The sequence below is a fragment of the Procambarus clarkii genome, chromosome 93 (assembly GCF_040958095.1).
Source record: "Procambarus clarkii isolate CNS0578487 chromosome 93, FALCON_Pclarkii_2.0, whole genome shotgun sequence".
NCBI lineage: Eukaryota > Metazoa > Arthropoda > Malacostraca > Decapoda > Cambaridae > Procambarus > Procambarus clarkii.
The window spans coordinates 7,805,085-7,827,599 of NC_091242.1; the positions used below are offsets into that span (position 1 = coordinate 7,805,085).

Genomic DNA, 22,515 nt, shown 5'->3' on the forward strand with positions numbered 1-22,515 from the left:
AGCAAGACATGGGTTGACATTTAGGAGGCAAGTTAGGTTACATGGAGTTAATTTGGCAGTACTTGGTTTAACTCTTAAACTGGTTGAGAGAGGTACAGCCTTTGACATGATTCGGGAGGTCATTCCACATTCTGGGTCCCTTGATTTGTAGAGCACTTCTAGTTTGGTTACACACAACCAAATTGAGTAACAGGAAGAGGTCTTGGACACAAATTTGTTCCATGCTAAATGTAGAGGAATCAGCTGAGTATTCCTCAAATAAAATAAGTTGCCTCAGCTTATAAGGTAAATAAAATAAGCATGTCTCAAATAAGTAGCTGCCTCACCTCACTGCCTTACTGCTACAGAGCCTTCCCGGCATGGTGCCTTCTTTTGATAATTACTTGTTCCACACCCAAATTGTATAACAGGAAGAGGTCTTAGACCCCTACTTCCCTCTCTCTTTTTTAATAATCTATATAGTCATAATTATAGCTTTAAGTATTCAATGAATAAAGTTTTTGACATTTTTATTCTTTTCCTTACCTAACATCATTTGTGCAGCATATTTTTATTTTATGTCTCACCCAGATTTAATTTCAAAATAAAACCAAACTAAATAAATTAGAAATGGGTATGTATAGCTAAGGTACACCCTTACTACTAGGTGAACAGGCGCATTTGGTGATAGTAAATGATCCCATCAGGCAGGGCTCATCACCTTCTCTCATATTTCATGTTCACCAGTGTTTATTTACTTAATAACTACTGGTATAATATCTTGCTATTATAAAACTAATTCTACTATCATCAAACACATATTTACTTCAAGTTTCAAGCAGAGAATGCATATATAACTAACACGAAGGATTCCTCTTCACTAGATTCACCAGCTATAATATTTTGGTCATGTTCCAATATCATAAATCGATCCCAGTGTTATGTAGTAGAGAAAAAATTACTTATATCCAGTTTACGTAAAGCTACGAGTGGTCGAAACCACACTTAAATCCAGGAATGAACTTACGAAGGTTTTTCCACTTAGGGTAGTTAAATGAATACGGACGTAGCCGCCACGAAGGCGCTAAGACGGAAAACGCTCTTAGCTAAGAGGAAAAACCTTCGTAAGTACCTTCCTGAATCCGGCCCCAGGTCGTGTAACTTTTTGCACATCCTAGTCCATGGGTTAAGGTGCACATCTGTGGTTATCCACAACATTGGTTCGATCGTGCTGTCCTGCTCTAAAGATTATATCATTGATTTATCACATTGTGTACAATATCTTTATACATTTAATATTTTTTATGTTCGACATACAATACTGTGGTGTAAATACTTTCTAATGAAAGGATTCTAAATGGGAAATTGTAAACAATGCCACACCTTAGGGATGGCATGTGACAAAGCTTTATTGTACAGATTTTAATGGATAACAAGATCCACAGCATTCACCCTTTATTTGTGCACATGATAGGACATACATTTGTGCATAATTTAATGCAGAAATGCCATGGAAAAAGCACTGTTTGAATTTTTTAGTAATATTAATTTAAAATTATCAGTCTTGGAGGAATTCTGCATTATCTAGATGCCAAATTCATTGTACAGGTCACTGGCTAGATTAAAATCCCTATCTTGGACCAGGTTCCCATGTAGTACAAAATCCACTGAATTTATATTCAATATAGTATTGTATAGTGAATATTCTTTGCTTGAGCCAGTGAGCCCAACCACCTTACTGATACATCTCAGCGTAATACTGTAATGGGAAGGAGAGATACTGTATACAGTATAGTAACGGGAGGAACACGCAGTCAACAAGGTAGTACCGATAAAATCCTGATATACCATATAATTCAACATGACAAATGCACTATTGAAAGGAGAAGATAATTATATATTATGGTAAAAGGTTTACTATGAATACAAAAGTACATATTTAACAATAATACATATGGCCTGCATTAATATATATTTTATACACTAAGTATAGTACTGTATAAACTGTTATACATACTGTACTTACAACCTGTAACTATATTTTAGAAATTCTAAATTCTGATACAGTCAAAATAAGAAATTAAGGAATGATATGTTTCCTTTGTAACCATAAAACAACAACTGTGCATAACTAAGCAAAATGGAAGAGGAGGCAGTCCTAAAAGAGGAATTAACAATTTACTGTAGAATCTGTTTTTATCCCCATGAATGCCCCTCTGATGGAGTAACCACAACTGAAACCTATTCAGGTAGCCCTATCTTAACATGCTCTTCTGATTTGTCCTCTTTCCTTTATTAATAAGAATTATTAGCCAGCAGTAACTGGTTGGAGTTAATGTAATTTCATGATCAAAAAGATATTATGCAGTTGATGTCACCTCGAAGAAAACTATAAAATCAGTGCTAGTGACTGATAACTTTGCCTGTCATCCGATCAGGTGACAGCCTGGCTCTACTGAATGGACAGTACTGTACTGTACTCCAAATGTCTCCCTTCCCCCATACTGACTGCCTACCATTCCACTCCCAATTCCCTTTCACTCTTCTATTTCTAACGTGGTGATCAAGTCTTCCTTTTATGTCTAATATGGAGGCTATCTACTGTACTAATGTGGTTGTCACTCGAGGATCAACTCGTATGGTACTTCATATTCCAGGATATTTCAAGCTTTGACCTTCATGCTATTGCCTTTTACACTGGCATGAATGACATGATAATGTTATGGGACAATACAAATTTGTCCATTTGTTAAAGAAAAAAAAAGACAAGCTGCTTACAAGAAACTTTTGGATGGGAAGTATAACACAAGAATTATATAGTGCAGGCTACACAAATTAAAAGATTAACAAACCAAGCCATTTTGTAACTCATGTACATCATCAAATGTTGGCACTGTTCCATATTGCACATCATAATACAAACCTAGCACCATTAGCTAGTTTATTAAAACTAAAATTGTCACTGTCATTCAGCAGTACAATTTTAATACAAGTATGGTGAGGCAATTATACATTTCCATTCAACCAAAAACAATCGATAATATAGAACTGTTTATATATTGGACCATGGAGGTGTCATTGGCTGTGGGTTTTGAAGGTAGGACATCACAACTGCAGAAATGGACAACCTGAAATGTTAATATAATTAGTAAATTATTTGTGACAAGCAAATAAAAGTATATTTGTTTAATTATGATAATTTACTTTGAAAATCAGAACTATTAGCCAGTAACAATGGGTTGGATTAATGTAATTTAAATTACATTCAATAACAAAAGACAATTATGCAAGTGTTGTCACCCTTAGGAAAATCATGAAGTCAATGCTATAGTGACTGACAAGTAAGCTCAGAAAACTACTGACAGGGCTCTCCCAAAAATAACAAATCAGAGCAAGAGAGATTGTTGAAACACAGGGAATACAGAGGACATACTCAGCACACAAACACAATAAAGTACATAAATTATTGGGACCATTTGAAGCTCCCAAAATGTACTCTGGAAAGGAGACAAGAGAGGTATCATGTACTGTATACATGGACTGAACTCCAGGTCCAAAATTTGCAGTATTATAACATAGTGGAGCGAACAATATGGTAGGAAATGCAGAATAGCGCAAGTGAAGAAAAAATGTGCCACAGAAACAGTCATAGAACACTGTATGAATATCCAGGTCCAAAATTTGCACAATATTATAACAGATGCTATACCGATGATGATACTTTTCAAAACGCTTGTGCTCTCTAGAGTGAGTACTGCTGCACAATGACAGCCCCTTTCAAAGCTGGAGAAATTGCTGACCTGGAGAGTGTGCAGAGATCCTTTACTGCTAGAATCCACTCAGTAAAACACCTAAACTATTGGGACCGACTAAAGAGCCTAAATCTGTACTCCCTTGAGCGCAGGCGGGAGAGATACATAATAATTTGCACGTGGAAAATATTAGAGGGGCTGGTCCCAAACCTGCACACAGAAATAACATCACATGAGACCAGAAGACATGGAAGGATGTGCAGAATACCCCCGTTGAAAAGCGGAGGTGCAACAAGTACTCCGAGAGAGAACTCTATCAACATCAGAGGCCCGAGACTGTTCAACACGCTTCCGCTACACATAAGGGGCATAACTGGCCGACCCCTCACAGTGTTCAAGAGAGAACTGGATAAGCACCTCCAAAGGATACCTGATCAACCAGGCTGTGACTCATACGTCAGGCTGCGAGCAGCCGCGTCCAACAGCCTGGTTGATCAGTTCAGCAACCAAGAGGCCTGGTCGACGACCGGGCCGCGGGGACGCTAAGCCCCGGAAGCACCTCAAGGTAAGGTAAGGTAGTGGAGCGAACAATATGGTAGGAAATGCAGAATAGCGCAAGTGAAGAATAAAGGTGCCACAGGAACAATCATAGAACACTGTATGAATATCAAAGGACCACGGCTCCTTAATATCCTCACAGCAAATAAAATAAGTATGGCTGGAACAAAAGTATTTCTTCAAGAAAAAATTAGAGTTTCCTGCAAGAAGTGCTGGACTAACTAGATTGTAAGTGGGAATATGGCCCTGCAGGCCACTCCAAGCAACAGTCTACTGGACCAAGATCTTGCACGTCATGCCTGGCCCAGGCCAGGCTTGGAGAAAAGAAATCCCAGAACCCCCTTATCCAGGTACAAATCCAGATCCAGGTAATGAAATGCCCTTTTCAGGCATGTAGTCAATCGCTCACCTCCCAGTCCTGTTCTCTTCCTTATAGAATATTTGGGGGTTCCATTTGGCTCAACGAGCGGGGATGGCAGGCTAGCTGGGACTTTAGGTGACCTGACCCACCATATGATGGTGGTCAGGCACATCATGGTTCAACCTGTCCTCTTGAAAATAACGTCGCTTTTCGTTCGAATGCATGCTATATCCAAAAATGAACGTAATTTGAAATGAAATTGGCTCACGAAAGTGACATACTGTCGCGTTTTCTCTAAGTCCTCTGGCTTACTTGGAAAGGTTAAGAGAGGAAACTTTCATTTAACGTTTTTCATAGCTTTTGAAACTTGAGGACAATTTCCTGCCCTCCTAACCTACGAGAGGACCCTTAACTTACTGTTTTGAAACAAAATCCAAAATTTATTTTAATTTTTTTATTTTTAAATTACGTCCATTTTCGGCCATATGGGCAAACGACCAAATTCAGACGTAATTTGTAAGAGGACAGGTTGTACAGTTAGGGTATTTACCCCGTCGCAATGTTTATTTGCCTTAGTACACCAGGTTTTGGCCTTGTGTAAAGTAAAGTATATGTTAAAATGTGACATGCTATGAGGACAGGTTGTACCTTTATGGGTTTAGTAATATACAAATTTCAGAAGAAAACAAGATAAACCTTACATGAAGCTGCTGAGCATTTGTTTCGTATCGTCATTGACTCTCGAGTTGGCAAAGCTGATGCAGGAGCAGTATAGCGCAACCCAAGCACACCACTTCAACTGCAAGTAAGAAATAATCAGTTCACTACAGAGTATCATTTATAACAACAATGTCTAAAATTTCTATAATCATAGTTTTAATAATACAGTATTTGGAGGATTAAAATTCATAAAGTGAGTAGAAATCACATTCCTCAATATAAGTATTATAAGATTAAAACCCTAAATAAGAAAATGATCCAAGATAAAGTCTGATATTATTTACTTAAAACATGTACTGTACTATATATGTGAAAATTAAGCATTGAATACTGTATAATTAAACATCTTTTTCCGGTAGGCCCTTGATTTACCCATCTTCCACCAGATGACAGCCCTGAGGTTACCTGAGGTTTCAATCAACTTGCCTAAAAGGTCAACACTTCAAAAACGAAGGGTGAACAGGAGCACTGTCCAGAGCGAACGATGCACTAGAACCCCTACCCCAGCCAGGAACCAGGAGATATGGATCTACACATGGCCCAAAGCTGGATCCGAAGAACTCAACTGAAGCAGACTGAGGCTAAAATACTGCACTGCCAGCTATCAAAGATTGATCTACCTTCCCTTCCGCCCAACCACTTGGGCTAGACAGTAGAGCGAAGGCCCATTTTTTTGCAAGCCGGTTTTCAATCCCCGACTGTCCAAGTGGTTGGGCACAATTTCGTCCCCATGTCCCATCAAAAATCCTTATATTGATCCCTTCCAAATGCTATATAGTTATAATGATTTAGTGATTTCTCCTAATAATTCCCTTCCCTTCCCTTTCCCTCCAGAAAGTAGAAAGGGTGTAAAAAGAGAGGCAAACCGCAAGGAATACAACTAAGAAGATTCCTGATGATCTAGAACTGCACGCTGGAAAGCACGACAGGCCGCATATAGTGTAAATATGCAACCACATCCCACAGCAGCAGCTCAAACAACTAGAGCAATGCTATCAAGGCAATCTTTGAAGACAACACAAATGGTGAAACCAGCTGGGAAGAACCCTGCTCTAAACATAATTACACCTGATCAACCAGGCTGTGACTCATACGTCAGGCTGCGAGCAGCCGCATCCAACAGCCTGGTTGATCAGTCCGGCAACCAGGAGGCCTGGTCGACGACCGGGCCGCGGGGACGCTAAGCCCCGGAAGCACCTCAAGGTAACACTGAGAAGAGCTCCAGAGTTGCACAAAAATGGAGACCCTATGCCAAATGGATCTAAAATTTGTGGTCCAACATGATCTATTACAGTATGTACTTATCATTTTGACAATGGCATATGATAGAGCAATCATTGGCAAACAATTCCATTTAAAAATCATAATTACAGTATATGACAATTATTGGTGGTCCCAACATAACATAATGACCAGGATTTACACAAACTCAACCATTCTTGACATAAATCCCAGTAAATTGAGGGTACTGGTAGTATAGTCGAGTTCGTTCTTGACTCGCAATCTAGAATTCTGGGTTCAAATCCCAGGCAAGATAGAAATGGCGGGTGTGTATCCTATCACCTAATGTACCTGTTCACCTAGCAGGAAATAGGTACCCAAAAGTCAGTCAGCTTATTGTGGGGTTGCATACTGGGGAGGGTCAGTAATTAGACCCTAGGGATAGGGGGGAAAGGGGGGGGGGGAACCTGGATACAAACCTAACATGTACTGTATGTATAACCTGGCTGCCAGTCCTCCAACACAATGAATTATTATTATTAATAAATTATTCGCAAAAAATTCTTTTATGATGCGTCTTGATTATGGCATATGATACTGATCACGGATAATTTGGTATTAAAATTATAGATGTACACACACACAACTTTATTGAAACCAAACATTCAAAAGGAGAGAACTTTTTCACCAAGCTTGAGAGAGGAAATGAGGAAGGGATAGTCTCACACCCTCCCTCCCTCTTCCCCCATGCCCAGCATTCAGCCGACTGCTGTTGCTTTGTCACACTTTTGGCTCACTTCACGCTCATGCCATAAATTTTTCAGTAAAGTGAAAATGTATTTTGACTTAATTACAATCTTCGGCACAATAATTACCGAATAATGGACATCCATGTTAGTCACAAGGGTTGAGTTGACGGTTCTCCAACCTCCTATCAATTAAAAAACTAGAAAGATCAGACCTATGTGACAGGTATTGAAGTATTATTAGTGTGACTCCAACTGTACACACAGAAGATGATGCAAGGCACCAACATGGCACACGAGTCAGAATCAGACATAACACACACTAAAATACCCAGCAACAGGCCTGGCCACGTGGACCGAGTCCCAAGCAGTACTGATGTAATGGCAACTCAAAAGGAGAAGCCCTGACTAGGACAACACCCAGAATCTTGAAAAATATTACTGGTGGGAATGGGTAATACAAACTAGCTACAAGGCAGAGAGTTGAGAAACTAAATCAGAATGAATGAACAGCTAAGGGCACACAAGATGGGTGCCTTAAACTGACAAGTGAAGCATGAATATAAACAATACAAAAAGCATGGCTCCCACAGAAAATGTTCCCATGAATGCCAACATCACTTACATACAATATACAGTAGTTCATAAAATATGAGTTGAAAACAAAAAAAAACTGAGCAAGCTAGTGCCAGGATGAATAGGGATGATAGTGGTAGACAATAGGGATGATACCGTGGGCTTCAGAACAGACCCTATAATGCCAGAAACCCAAAACTTACTCTCATCATTAGACCACACATGCTGAAGATCATGCCTAGTACATTCATGTAGTCAGTAGTTGGATCTTCACCAGGGGCCCCTGGAGTCCCTTGTGCTGATGGTTTGTACCTGTCAATGGTCAAATTACATTATATTGCAGTTGGTATGTATAAAAATGTAATATTAATGTATTATTATTATTACTGTATCAGTAAGGTGTTATTGATCAAATAAGTAACATTAAAGCATGAGTGAGAAGGCAAATAAAATGAATTCAATAAACACAGGTTTTATAATTCTCTTTGCAAGAAGTGATTAGTTATGGAAAATCAGGAGGGAAGATGAGAGAACATATTACAAATACAAACAACAATGAAGTTCAATAATTACTGTACACAAACCCTCACAAAAGTAACATTATTTGAAAAAAAAAAAAAATACAGCACTGAATGTAATGAAACACCATTTTCTGGGTGAGCCCAGAGGCTCCCTGGAGCCTACAAGGCTCTCCACAGAAAAGATTTTGAAAAGTTTTTTACTTGTATCGTACTTAAGTATGATTTCCCATTGGGACAAAGCCAGTTAGGTTTATCAAGGTCCCCTCTAGGCCAACTACTAGTCTTTCCCAAGATGCAACCAACAATAGTTGCCCAACTCCTAGGTACTTATTTACCGCTAGGTGAACACAGGCATCGGGCAAAAGCAAACGTGCCAAACGTCCCTGTCCTGCGGCAGAAATCAATCCCGAACGTTTCAATTGCGAGCTGACTGTGTTGACCACTACACTACAGTATTTTGAGGTTATCTTGAGACGATTTCGGGGCTTAGCGTCCCCGTGGCCCAATCCTCGACCAGGCCTCCTTTTTGTAACCCCCCCCCCAGGAAGCAGCCTGTAGCAGCTGTCTAACTCTCAGGTACTTATTTACTGCTAGGTAACAGGGGCATCAGGGTGAAAGAAACTCTGCCCATTTGTTTCCACCTCCACTGGGGATCAAACCCGAAACCTTAGGAATACAAATCCGGAGCGCTGTCCACTCAGCCGTTAGGCCCCCCCTGACACTACAATATTATTCACTACAATGGGTTATTTGTACAAATGAATCGCCATTATCTGTACATTCTTGTAAAGCCACTAACATGCATAGCATTTTAGGCAAATCTTAAAGCTAACGCAAAATTTGCAGTGAATTTTAAATTATTGTACAAGGGAAACAGTTAATCTTAAGAAAACAAATCTACAAGGGGCCGTGACGAGGATTCGAACTTGCGTCCAAGAGCATCCCAGACGCTGCCTTAATCGACTGAGCTACGACATGGTATAAGAATTGCAACCGACCAGTCAAACACCCAGAGCCCGCCAGTTTAGTAAACCAGAGCCCGCCAGTTGAGTGAACCGGAGCCTGCCAGTTGAGTGAACTGGAACCCGTCACTTGAGTACCTGGAGCCCGCCCCGAGCCCTACCGAGAACCCACCCTGAGCCCGACCAAGAACCTACCCCGAGCCCTACAGCCCGAGAGCCTATCCCGATCCCAAAAGAGCCTATCGCGATCCCAAAAGAGCCCACCCCGACCCCTACCGAGAACCCACCCCCCAAGCCCTACCGAGAACCCACCCCCCCAAGCCCTACCGAGAACCCACCCCCCCAAGCCCTACCGAGAACCCACCCCCCCAAGCCCTACCGAGAACCCACCCCCCAAGCCCTACCGAGAACCCACCCCCCCAAGCCCTACCGAGAACCCACCCCCCCCCCAAGCCCTACCGAGAACCCACCCCCCCCAACCCCTACCGAGAACCCACCCCCCCAAGCCCTACCGAGAACCCACCCCCCCAACCCCTACCGAGAACCCACCCCCCCAAGCCCTACCGAGAACCCACCCCCCCAAGCCCTACCGAGAACCCACCCCCCCAAGCCCTACCGAGAACCCCCCCCCAAGCCCTATCGAGAACCCCCCCCCAAGCCCTACCGAGAACCCACCCCCCAAGCCCTACCGAGAACCCACCCCCCAAGCCCTACCGAGAACCCACCCCCCAAGCCCTACCGAGAACCCAGCCCAAAGCCCTACCGAGAACCCAGCCTCAATACCTACCAAGAACCCACCCCAAGCCCTACCAAGAACCCACCCGAAGCCAGACAGACACCCACCTGGAGCCCGAACAGTCACCCACCCGGAGCCCGACCAGTCAAACACCCGGAGCCCGCCAGTTTAGTAAACCGGAGCCCGCCAGTTGAGTGAACCGGAGCCCGCCAGTTGAGTGAACTGGAACCCGTCAGTTGAGTACCTGGAGCCCGCCCCGAGCCCTACCGAGAACCCACCCTGAGCCTGACCAAGAACCTACCCCGAGCCCTACAGAGGTTCCCCAAGCCCGAGAGCCTATCCCGATCCCGAAAGAGCCCACCCCGAGCCTGACCGGGAGCCAACCCCAAACCCTACCAAGAACCCACCCCCAAGCCATACCAAGAACCCACCCCAAAGCCCTACCAAGAACCCACCCCCAAGCCCTACCAAGAACCCAGCCCTAATACCTACCAAGAACCCACCCCAAGCCCTACCAAGAACCCACCCGAAGCTGGACAGACACCCACCTGGAGCCCGAACAGTCACCCACCCGGAGCCCGACCAGTCAAACACCCGGAGCCCGCCAGTTTAGTAAACCGGAGCCCGCCAGTTGAGTGAACCGGAGCCCGCCAGTTGAGTGAACTGGAACCCGTCAGTTCAGTACCTGGAGCCCGCCCCGAGCCCTACCGAGAACCCACCCTGAGCCCGACCAAGAACCTACCCCAAGCCCGAGAGCCTATCCCGATCCAGAAAGAGCCCACCTCGAGCCCTACCGAGAACCCACCCCCCAAGCCCTACCGAGAACCCACCCCCCAAGCCCTACCGAGAACCCACCCCCCAAGCCCTACCAAAACCCACCCCCAAGCCCTACCAAGAACCCAGCCCTAATACCTACCAAGAACCCACCCCAAGCCCTACCAAGAACCCACCCGAAGCTGGACAGACACCCACCTGCAGCCCGAACAGTCACCCACCCGGAGCCCGACCAGTCAAACACCCGGAGCCCGCCAGTTTAGTAAACCAGAGCCCGCCAGTTGAGTGAACCGGAGCCCGCCAGTTGAGTGAACTGGAACCCGTCAGTTGAGTACCTGGAGCCCGCCCCGAGCCCTACCGAGAACCCACCCTGAGCCCGACCAAGAACCTACCCCGAGCCCTACAGAGGTTCCCCAAGCCCGAGAGCCTATCCCGATCCCGAAAGAGCCCACCCCGAGCCCTACCGAGAACCCACCCCCCAAGCCCTACCGAGAACCCACCCCCCAAGCCCTACCGAGAACCCACCCCCCAAGCCCTACCGAGAACCCACCCCCCAAGCCCTACCGAGAACCCAGCCCCAAGCCCTACCGAGAACCCAGCCCCAAGCCCTACCGAGAACCCAGCCCCAAGCCCTACCGAGAACCCAGCCCCAAGCCCTACCGAGAACCCAGCCCCAAGCCCTACCGAGAACCCAGCCCCAAGCCCTACCGAGAACCCAGCCCCAAGCCCTACCGAGAACCCAGCCCCAAGCCCTACCGAGAACTCAGCCCCAAGCCCTACCGAGAACTCAGCCCCAAGCCCTACCGAGAACCCACCCCAAGCCCTACCGAGAACCCACCCCAAGCCCTACCGAGAACCCACCCCCAAGCCCTACCGAGAACCCACCCGAAGCCGGACAGACACCCACCTGGAGCCCAAACAGTCACCCACCCGGAGCCCGACCAGTCAAACACCCGGAGCCCGCCAGTTTAGTAAACCGGAGCCCGCCAGTTGAGTGAACCGGAGCCCGCCAGTTGAGTGAACTGGAACCCGTCAGTTGAGTACCTGGAGCCCGCCTCGAGCTCTACCGAGAACCCACCCTGAGCCCGACCAAGAACCTACCCCGAGCCCTACAGAGGTTCCCCAAGCCCGAGAGCCTATCCCGATCCCAAAAGAGCCCACCCCGAGCCTGACCGGGAGCCAACCCCAAACCCTACCAAGAACCCACCCCCAAGCCCTACCAAGAACCCACCCCCAAGCCCTACCAAGAACCCACCCCCAAGCCCTACCAAGAACCCAGCCCTAATACCTACCAAGAACCCACCCCAAGCCCTACCAAGAACCCACCCGAAGCTGGACAGACACCCACCTGGAGCCCGAACAGTCACCCACCCGGAACCCGACCAGTCAAACATCCGGAGCCCGCCAGTTTAGTAAACCGGAGCCCGCCAGTTGAGTGAACCGGAGCCCGCCAGTTGAGTGAACTGGAACCCGTCAGTTGAGTACCTGGAGCCCGCCCCGAGCCCTACCGAGAACCCACCCTGAGCCCGACCAAGAACCTATACCCCGAGCCCTACAGAGGTTCCCCAAGCCCGAGAGCCTATCCCGATCCCGAAAGAGCCCACCCCGAGCCCTACCGAGAACCCACCCCCCAAACCCTACCGAGAACCCACCCCCCAAACCCTACCGAGAACCCACCCCCCAAGCCCTACCGAGAACCCACCCCCCAAGCCCTACCGAGAACCCACCCCCCAAGCCCTACCAAAACCCACCCCCAAGCCCTACCAAGAACCCAGCCCTAATACCTACCAAGAACCCACCCGAAGCTGGACAGACACCCACCTGGAGCCCGAACAGTCACCCACCCGGAGCCCGACCAGTCAAACACCCGGAGCCCGCCAGTTTAGTAAACCGGAGCCCGCCAGTTGAGTGAACTGGAGCCCGCCAGTTGAGTGAACCGGAACCCGTCAGTTGAGTACCTGGAGCCTGCCCCGAGCCCTACCGAGAACCCACCCTGAGCCCGACCAAGAACCTACACCGAGCCCTACAGAGGTTCCCCAAGCCCGAGAGCCTATCCCGATCCCGAAAGAGCCCACCCCGACCCCTACCGAGAACCCACCCCAAGCCCTACCGGGAACCCCCCCCCCCAAGCCCTACCGAGAATCCACCCCCCCAAGCCCTACCGAGAACCCACCCTCCCCAAGCCCGACCGAGAACCCCCCCCCCAAGCCCTACCGAGAACCCACCCCCCCAAGCCCTACCGAGAACCAACCCCCCCAAGCCCTACCGAGAACCAACCCCCCCAAGCCCTACCGAGAACCCAGTCCCCCAAGCCCTACCGAGAACCCACCCCCCCCCAAGCCCTACCGAGAACCCACCCCCCCAAACCCTACCGAGAACCCACCCCCCAAGCCCTACCGAGAACCCAGCCCAAAGCCCTACCGAGAACCCAACCCAAAGCCCTACCGAGAACCCAGCCCCAATACCTACCAAGAACCCACCCCAAGCCCTACCAAGGACCCACCCAAAGCCGGACAGACACCCACCTGGAGCCCGCCAGTTAAGTAAACCGGAGCCCGCCAGTTGAGTGAACCGGAGCCCGCCAGTTGAGTGAACTGGAACCCGTCAGTTGAGTACCTGGAGCCCGCCCCGAGCTCTACCGAGAACCCACCCTGAGCCCGACCAAGAACCTACCCCGAGCCCTACAGAGGTTCCCCAAGCCCGAGAGCCTATCCCGATCCCGAAAGAGCCCACCCCGAGCCTGACCGGGAGCCAACCCCAAACCCTACCAAGAACCCACCCCCAAGCCCTACCAAGAACCCACCCCCAAGCCCTACCAAGAACCCAGCCCTAATACCTACCAAGAACCCACCCCAAGCCCTACCAAGAACCCACCCGAAGCTGGACAGACACCCACCTGGAGCCCGAACAGTCACCCACCCGGAGCCCGACCAGTCAAACACCCGGAGCCCGCCAGTTTAGTAAACCGGAGCCCGCCAGTTGAGTGAACCGGAGCCCGCCAGTTGAGTGAACTGGAACCCGTCAGTTGAGTACCTGGAGCCCGCCCCGAGCCCTACCGAGAACCCACCCTGAGCCCGACCAAGAACCTACCCCGAGCCCTACAGAGGTTCCCCAAGCCCGAGAGCCTATCCCGATCCCGAAAGAGCCCACCCCGAGCCCTACCGAGAACCCACCCCCCAAGCCCTACCGAGAACCCACCCCCCAAGCCCTACCGAGAACCCACCCCCCAAGCCCTACCGAGAACCCAGCCCCAAGCCCTACCGAGAACCCAGCCCCAAGCCCTACCGAGAACCCAGCCCCAAGCCCTACCGAGAACCCAGCCCCAAGCCCTACCGAGAACCCAGCCCCAAGCCCTACCGAGAACCCTGCCCCAAGCCCTACCGAGAACCCAGCCCCAAGCCCTACCGAGAACCCAGCCCCAAGCCCTACCGAGAACCCAGCCCCAAGCCCTACCGAGAACCCAGCCCCAAGCCCTACCGAGAACCCAGCCCCAAGCCCTACAGAGAACTCAGCCCCAAGCCCTACCGAGAACCCACCCCCCAAGCCCTACCGAGAACCCAGCCCCAAGCCCTACCGAGAACCCAGCCCCAAGCCCTACCGAGAACCCAGCCCCAAGCCCTACCGAGAACCCAGCCCCAAGCCCTACCGAGAACCCAGCCCCAAGCCCTACCGAGAACCCAGCCCCAAGCCCTACCGAGAACCCAGCCCCAAGCCCTACAGAGAACTCAGCCCCAAGCCCTACCGAGAACTCAGCCCCAAGCCCTACCGAGAACTCAGCCCCAAGCCCTACCGAGAACCCACCCCCAAGCCCTACCGAGAACCCACCCCAAACCCTACCGAGAACCCACCCCAAGCCCTACCGAGAACCCACCCCCAAGCCCTACCGAGAACCCACCCGAAGCCGGACAGACACCCACCTGGAGCCCGAACAGTCACCCACCCGGAGCCCGACCAGTCAAACACCCGGAGCCCGCCAGTTAAGTAAACCGGAGCCCGCCAGTTGAGTGAACCGGAGCCCGCCAGTTGAGTGAACTGGAACCCGTCAGTTGAGTACCTGGAGCCCGCCCCGAGCTCTACCGAGAACCCACCCTGAGCCCAACCAAGAACCTACCCCGAGCCCTACAGAGGTTCCCCAAGCCCGAGAGCCTATCCCGATCCCGAAAGAGCCCACCCCGAGCCTGACCGGGAGCCAACCCCAAACCCTACCAAGAACCCACCCCCAAGCCCTACCAAGAACCCACCCCCAAGCCCTACCAAGAACCCAGCCCTAATACCTACCAAGAACCCACCCCAAGCCCTACCAAGAACCCACCCGAAGCTGGACAGACACCCACCTGGAGCCCGAACAGTCACCCACCCGGAGCCCGACCAGTCAAACACCCGGAGCCCGCCAGTTTAGTAAACCGGAGCCCGCCAGTTGAGTGAACCGGAGCCCGCCAGTTGAGTGAACTGGAACCCGTCAGTTGAGTACCTGGAGCCCGCCCCGAGCCCTACCGAGAACCCACCCTGAGCCCGACCAAGAACCTACCCCGAGCCCTATAGAGGTTCCCCAAGCCCGAGAGCCTATCCCGATCCCGAAAGAGCCCACCCCGAGCCCTACCGAGAACCCACCCCCCAAGCCCTACCGAGAACCCACCCCCCAAGCCCTACCGAGAACCCACCCCCCAAGCCCTACCGAGAACCCAGCCCCAAGCCCTACCGAGAACCCAGCCCCAAGCCCTACCGAGAACCCAGCCCCAAGCCCTACCGAGAACCCAGCTCCAAGCCCTACCGAGAACCCAGCCCCAAGCCCTACCGAGAACCCAGCCCCAAGCCCTACAGAGAACTCAGCCCCAAGCCCTACCGAGAACTCAGCCCCAAGCCCTACCGAGAACTCAGCCCCAAGCCCTACCGAGAACCCACCCCCAAGCCCTACCGAGAACCCACCCCAAACCCTACCGAGAACCCACCCCAAGCCCTACCGAGAACCCACCCCCAAGCCCTACCGAGAACCCACCCGAAGCCGGACAGACACCCACCTGGAGCCCGAACAGTCACCCACCCGGAGCCCGACCAGTCAAACACCCGGAGCCCGCCAGTTAAGTAAACCGGAGCCCGCCAGTTGAGTGAACCGGAGCCCGCCAGTTGAGTGAACTGGAACCCGTCAGTTGAGTACCTGGAGCCCGCCCCGAGCTCTACCGAGAACCCACCCTGAGCCCGACCAAGAACCTACCCCGAGCCCTACAGAGGTTCCCCAAGCCCGAGAGCCTATCCCGATCCCGAAAGAGCCCACCCCGAGCCTGACCGGGAGCCAACCCCAAACCCTACCAAGAACCCACCCCCAAGCCCTACCAAGAACCCACCCCCAAGCCCTACCAAGAACCCAGCCCAAATACCTACCAAGAACCCACCCCAAGCCCTACCAAGAACCCACCCGAAGCTGGACAGACACCCACCTGGAGCCCGAACAGTCACCCACCCGGAGCCCGACCAGTCAAACACCCGGAGCCCGACCAGTCAAACACCCGGAGCCCGCCAGTTTAGTAAACCGGAGCCCGCCAGTTGAGTGAACCGGAGCCCGCCAGTTGAGTGAACTGGAACCCGTCAGTTGAGTACCTGGAGCCCGCCCCGAGCCCTACCGAGAACCCACCCTGAGCCCGACCAAGAACCTACCCCGAGCCCTACAGAGGTTCCCCAAGCCCGAGAGCCTATCCCGATCCCGAAAGAGCCCACCCTGAGCCCTACCGAGAACCCACCCCCCAAGCCCTACCGAGAACCCACCCCCCAAGCCCTACCGAGAACCCAGCCCCAAGCCCTACCGAGAACCCAGCCCCAAGCCCTACCGAGAACCCAGCCCCAAGCCCCACCGAGAACCCAGCCCCAAGCCCTACCGAGAACCCAGCCCCAAGCCCTACCGAGAACCCAGCCCCAAGCCCTACCGAGAACTCAGCCCCAAGCCCTACCGAGAACTCAGCCCCAAGCCCTACCGAGAACTCAGCCCCAAGCCCTACCGAGAACCCACCCCCAAGCCCTACCGAGAACCCACCCCAAGCCCTACCGAGAACCCACCCCAAGCCCTACCGAGAACCCACCCCCAAGCCCTACCGAGAACCCACCCGAAGCCGGACAGACACCCACCTGGAGCCCGAACAGTCACCCACCCGGAGCCCGACCAGTCAAACACCCGGAGCCCGCCAGTTAAGTAAACCGGAGCCCGCCAGTTGAGTGAACCGGAGCCCGCCAGTTGAGTGAACTGGAACCCGTCAGTTGAGTACCTGGAGCCCGCCCCGAGCTCTACCGAGAACCCACCCTGAGCCCGACCAAGAACCTACCCCGAGCCCTACAGAGGTTCCCCAAGCCCGAGAGCCTATCCCGATCCCGAAAGAGCCCACCCCGAGCCTGACCGGGAGCCAACCCCAAACCCTACCAAGAACCCACCCCCAAGCCCTACCAAGAACCCACCCCCAAGCCCTACCAAGAACCCAGCCCTAATACCTACCAAGAACCCACCCCAAGCCCTACCAAGAACCCACCCGAAGCTGGACAGACACCCACCTGGAGCCCGAACAGTCACCCACCCGGAGCCCGACCAGTCAAACACCCGGAGCCCGCCAGTTTAGTAAACCGGAGCCCGCCAGTTGAGTGAACCGGAGCCCGCCAGTTGAGTGAACTGGAACCCGTCAGTCGAGTACCTGGAGCCCGCCCCGAGCCCTACCGAGAACCCACCCTGAGCCCGACCAAGAACCTACCCCGAGCCCTACAGAGGTTCCCCAAACCCGAGAGCCTATCCCGATCCCGAAAGAGCCCACCCCGAGCCCTACCGAGAACCCACCCCCCAAGCCCTACCAAGAACCCACCCCCCAAGCCCTACCGAGAACCCACCCCCCAAGTCCTACCGAGAACCCAGCCCCAAGCCCTACCGAGAACCCAGCCCCAAGCCCTACCGAGAACCCAGCCCCAAGCCCTACCGAGAACCCAGCCCCAAGCCCTACCGAGAACCCACCCCCAAGCCCTACCGAGAACCCACCCCAAGCCCTACCGAGAACCCACCCCCAAGCCCTACCGAGAACCCACCCGAAGCCGGACAGACACCCACCTGGAGCCCGAACAGTCACCCACCCGGAGCCCGACCAGTCAAACACCCGGAGCCCGCCAGTTTAGTAAACCGGAGCCCGCCAGTTGAGTGAACCGGAGCCCGCCAGTTGTGTGAACTGGAACCCGTCAGTTGAGTACCTGGAGCCCGCCCCGAGCCCGACCGAGAACCCACCCAGAGCCCGCCCCGAGCCCGACCGAGAACCCACCCAGAGCCCGACCGAGAACCCACCCAGAGCCCTACCGAGAACCCACCCTGATCCCTACAGAGAACCCACCCCTAGTCCTACCATGAAAACTCCCTGAGCCCTACAGAGAACCCACCCTGGACCCGACCAAGAACCTACCCCGAGCCCTACAGAGGTACCCCAAGCCCGAGAGCCCATCCCGAACCCGAAAGAGCCCACCCTGAGCCTGACCGGGAGCCAACCCTAAGTCCTACCAAGAACCCACCCCGAAGCCCTACCAAGAACATACCCGAAGCCGGACAGACACCCACCTGGAGCCCGAACAGTCACCCACCCGGAGCCCGACCAGTCAAACACCCGGAGCCCGCCAGTTTAATAAACCGGAGCCCGCCAGTTGAGTGAACCGGAGCCCGCCAGTTGAGTGAACTGGAACCCGTCAGTTGAGTACCTGGAGCCCGCCCCGAGCCCTACCGAGAACCCACCCTGAGCCCTACCAAGAACCCACCCTGAGCCCTACAGAGAACCCAACCCCCCCGAGCCCTACCAAGAACCCACACCCCCCCGAGCCCTACCAAGAACCCACACCCCCCCGAGCCCTACCAAGAACCCACACCCCCCGAGCCCTACCAAGAACCCACACCCCCCCGAGCCCTACCAAGAACCCACACCTCCCCGAGCCCTACCAAGAACCCACACCCCCCCGAGCCCTACCAAGAACCCACACCCCCCCAAGCCCCCACACCCCCCCCAAGCCCTACCTAGAACCCACTCCCCCCCAAGCTCTACCAAGAACCCACACCCCCCCCAAGCCCTACCAAGTACCCACACCCCCCAAGCCCTACCAAATACCCACACCCCCCCAAGCCCTACCAAGAACCCACACCCCCCCAAGCCCTACCAAGAACCCACACCCCCCCAAGCCCTACCAAGAACCCACACCCCCCAAGCCCTACCAAGAACCCACACCCCCCCAAGCCCTACCAAGAACCCACACCCCCCCCCAAGCCCTACCAAGAACCCACTCCCCCCCCCCCCCAAGTCCTACCAAGAACCCACACCCCCCCCAAGCCCTACCAAGTACCCACACCCCCCCAAGCCCTACCAAGTACCCACACCCCCCCAAGCCCTACCAAGTACCCACACCCCCCAAGCCCTACCAAGAACCCACCCGAAGCCGGACAGACACCCTCCTGGAGCCCTAACAGTCACCCACCCAGAGCCCTCCAGTTGAGTACCTATAGCCTGCCCGGAGCCCCGACCGACAACCCACCCCGGAGCCCCGACCGACAACCCACCCCGGAGCCCCGACCGACAACCCACCCCGGAGCCCCGACCGACAACCCACCCCGGAGCCCCGACCGACAACCCACCCCGGAGCCCCGACCGACAACCCACCCCGGAGCCCCGACCGACAACCCACCCCGGAGCCCCGACCGACAACCCACCCCGGAGCCCCGACCGACAACCCACCCCGGAGCCCCGACCGACAACCCACCCCGGAGCCCCGACCGACAACCCACCCCGGAGCCCCGACCGACAACCCACCCCGGAGCCCCGACCGACAACCCACCCCGGAGCCCCGACCGACAACCCACCCCGGAGCCCCGACCGACAACCCACCCCGGAGCCCCGACCGACAACCCACCCCGGAGCCCCGACCGACAACCCACCCCGGAGACCCGACCGACAACCCACCCCGGAGCCCCGACCGACAACCCACCCCGGAGCCCCGACCGGCAACCCACCCCGGAGCCCCGACAGAGAACCCACTTGGGGCCCGACAGAGAACCCACTTGGGGCCCGACAGAGAACCCACTTGGGGCCCGACAGAGAACCCACTTGGGGCCCGACAGAGAACCCACTTGGGGCCCGACAGAGAACCCACTTGGGGCCCGACAGAGAACCCACTTGGGGCCCGACAGAGAACCCACTTGGGGCCCGACAGAGAACCCACTTGGGGCCCGACAGAGAACCCACTTGGGGCCCGACAGAGAACCCACTTGGGGCCCGACAGAGAACCCACTTGGGGCCCGACAGAGAACCCACTTGGGGCCCGACAGAGAACCCACTTGGAGCCCGACAGAGAACCCACTTGGAGCCCGACAGAGAACCCACTTGGAGCCCGACAGAGAACCCACTTGGAGGCCGACAGAGAACCCACCCCGCGCCCAACCTTTCATGGAGAAAATTGAACACCAGGCGACAAAAATAATTGCAGAATGAGGTCTAGTTTCATACCATGAACGGTTGAGGGTCACAGGGCTAACAACACTGCAAACTAGGCATGCCAGGATGGATCTCACCGAAACTATTAAAATATCAACTTGAATCGACTTGAGAATGGTCCAGGACGGACCGAAACTCGTCGTCCCTTCAACTTCTAGTGTGTGGTCTGGTCAACATACTTCAGCCACGTTATTGTGACTCATCACCTGCCTATTAAAATATTGAACAGTTTCGAAGACATGGATCCAGAACAACTTCAAAAGGTCAGATGGAACACAAACAAGGAACAACGGTTTCAAGTCCAACAAGCCGCAGTGTAGGACTGAAAACATAAGCTATATTTTCACCCACAGGGTTATAAACCCATGGAACCGCCTATCTGCTAAAGCAGTAAATAACATAACACTTGAATTGTAAAATCCAATTTGAAAAAAAATCGGAACAAATGGGGGACCTGATCTGCTACCAGAAATTTTAGCCAAATATCCCCAGTCTGCTAACTGTAGGTATTAACCGAGTGATTGTAACCTATCCACCGCTGCCCACTGGATGGGGAGCGGTGTGCAGGACAAACATAAATTGTGACACTAGCTCTCCACATATGTCAGGTGCTTAATTTAGAACCTGTACTTGAGGTCGATCTCGAACCCATTGTTGATGTGACGACATATTGAATTTTGTAACGAGCTCATCAAGATTGTAACTTGCTTAGCTAAATGAATTGTGGGGTTCAGTCCCTGAGCCCATTATGTGCCTCTGTAACCCTTTCCACTACCGCCCAGCAGAGGTACAACAGGTACTCAGAGAGAACTATCAACATCAGAGGCCCGAGACTGTTCAACAGGCTTCCACTACACAAGGGGCATAACTGGCCGACCCCTCACAGTGTTCAAGAGAGAACTGGATAAGCACCTCCAAAGGATACCTGATCAACCAGGCTGTGACGCATACGTCAGGCTGCGAGCAGCCGCGTCCAACAGCCTGGTTGATCAGTCCAGCAACCAGGAGGCCTGGTCGACGACCGGGCCGCGGGGACACTAAGCCCTGGAAGCACATCAAGGTAGCCCACAAGATGGGTATGGGGTGCATAATAAACGAATAAACGGTAGCAGTCTCCGTGGTGTAGTGTTAAGACACTCGCCTGGCGTTCCGCGAGCGCTATGTCATGGGTTCGTATCCTGGCCGGGGAGGATTTACTGGGCGCAAATCCTTAACTGTAGCCTCTGTTTAACGCAACAGTAAAATGTGTACTTGGATGAAAAAACGATTCTTCGCGGCAGGGGATCGTATTCCAGGGACCATAGGATTAAGGACTTGCCCGAAACGCTACGCGTACTAGTGGCTGTACAAGAATGTAACAACTCTTGTATATATATATATATATATATATATATATATATATATATATATATATATATATATATATATATATATATATATATATATATATATATAAAAAAAAAAAAAAAAAAAAACTAAACTAACATTGATAGGCATTGTTCGAAGCAAACTCCATACGCAAAACCCCATTATATTATATAATTCTATATACTGTGTATATATAAGATATAAATATGTCAAAAAGAATTATCACTCTTACCTGGAGCAATGTTGCTGATGTCGGAAATCAGTGGTACATGTTGTCGCCTTGGCGGCAGCGACTATACTGACCAGCTGAGCCTTCAACGAGCAACCGCCGTTTGAACGCCATTTTGAAATTCCAGGCGTACTACCCGAAAAGTGCGTAAACTAGTATTTGCGTGCATTATAGGCCATTCCAAGAAACCTTATTGCTATGAATATCTTGTTATCTAACAAACGAATTATTTATGTTAATATTTTTAGCACATATGTTAAATTAGGCCATTTTTCATTTATAGGGGGTATATATATATAGCTATTTACATTTTAAGTTTGAAAAATTACCGTACAAAATTGAATGCAAAGATAAGATAAGATTTATTTATACAACCCTGTTTGGAAATTAACTCCTTTTACAATGAAATAAGACGCAAATAAGAACCTCAATTGTGTAGTGAATTTTTAGTTTAGTTCATTTATTATGCAGGGTTTCATATATAGATCTAGTTTCTGCCGTTCTTCTGACATAAAAAGACCTTTGGT

The 22,515-nt window shown here is 51.9% G+C and overlaps 1 protein-coding gene across 1 annotated transcript; it reads right to left on the bottom strand.

Annotated features, from left to right (window-relative positions):
• Nucleotides 1-1,872: 1,872 nt before the first annotated feature.
• Nucleotides 1,873-22,500, bottom strand: LOC123746805 (protein Asterix-like). Its single transcript, XM_045728562.2, has 6 exons — nt 22,487-22,500; nt 22,361-22,364; nt 21,992-22,140; nt 8,117-8,225; nt 5,352-5,449; nt 1,873-3,107 (listed from the first exon to the last, which is right to left on the bottom strand). Exons 1-6 carry the CDS (start codon nt 22,498-22,500, stop codon nt 3,032-3,034), a joined length of 450 nt encoding a protein of 149 aa, XP_045584518.2. The 3' UTR covers nt 1,873-3,031.
• Nucleotides 22,501-22,515: the final 15 nt, after the last annotated feature.

Coding starts and splice junctions, on each gene's coding strand:
- LOC123746805 (XM_045728562.2), bottom strand. Junction 8,226..21,991: donor CATCAGCAACATTGCTCCAG/GTAAGAGTGATA, acceptor GACCATTGACAG/GTACAAACCATCAGCACAAG. Junction 3,108..5,351: donor CAAATGCTCAGCAGCTTCAT/GTAAGGTTTATC, acceptor TTAACATTTCAG/GTTGTCCATTTCTGCAGTTG.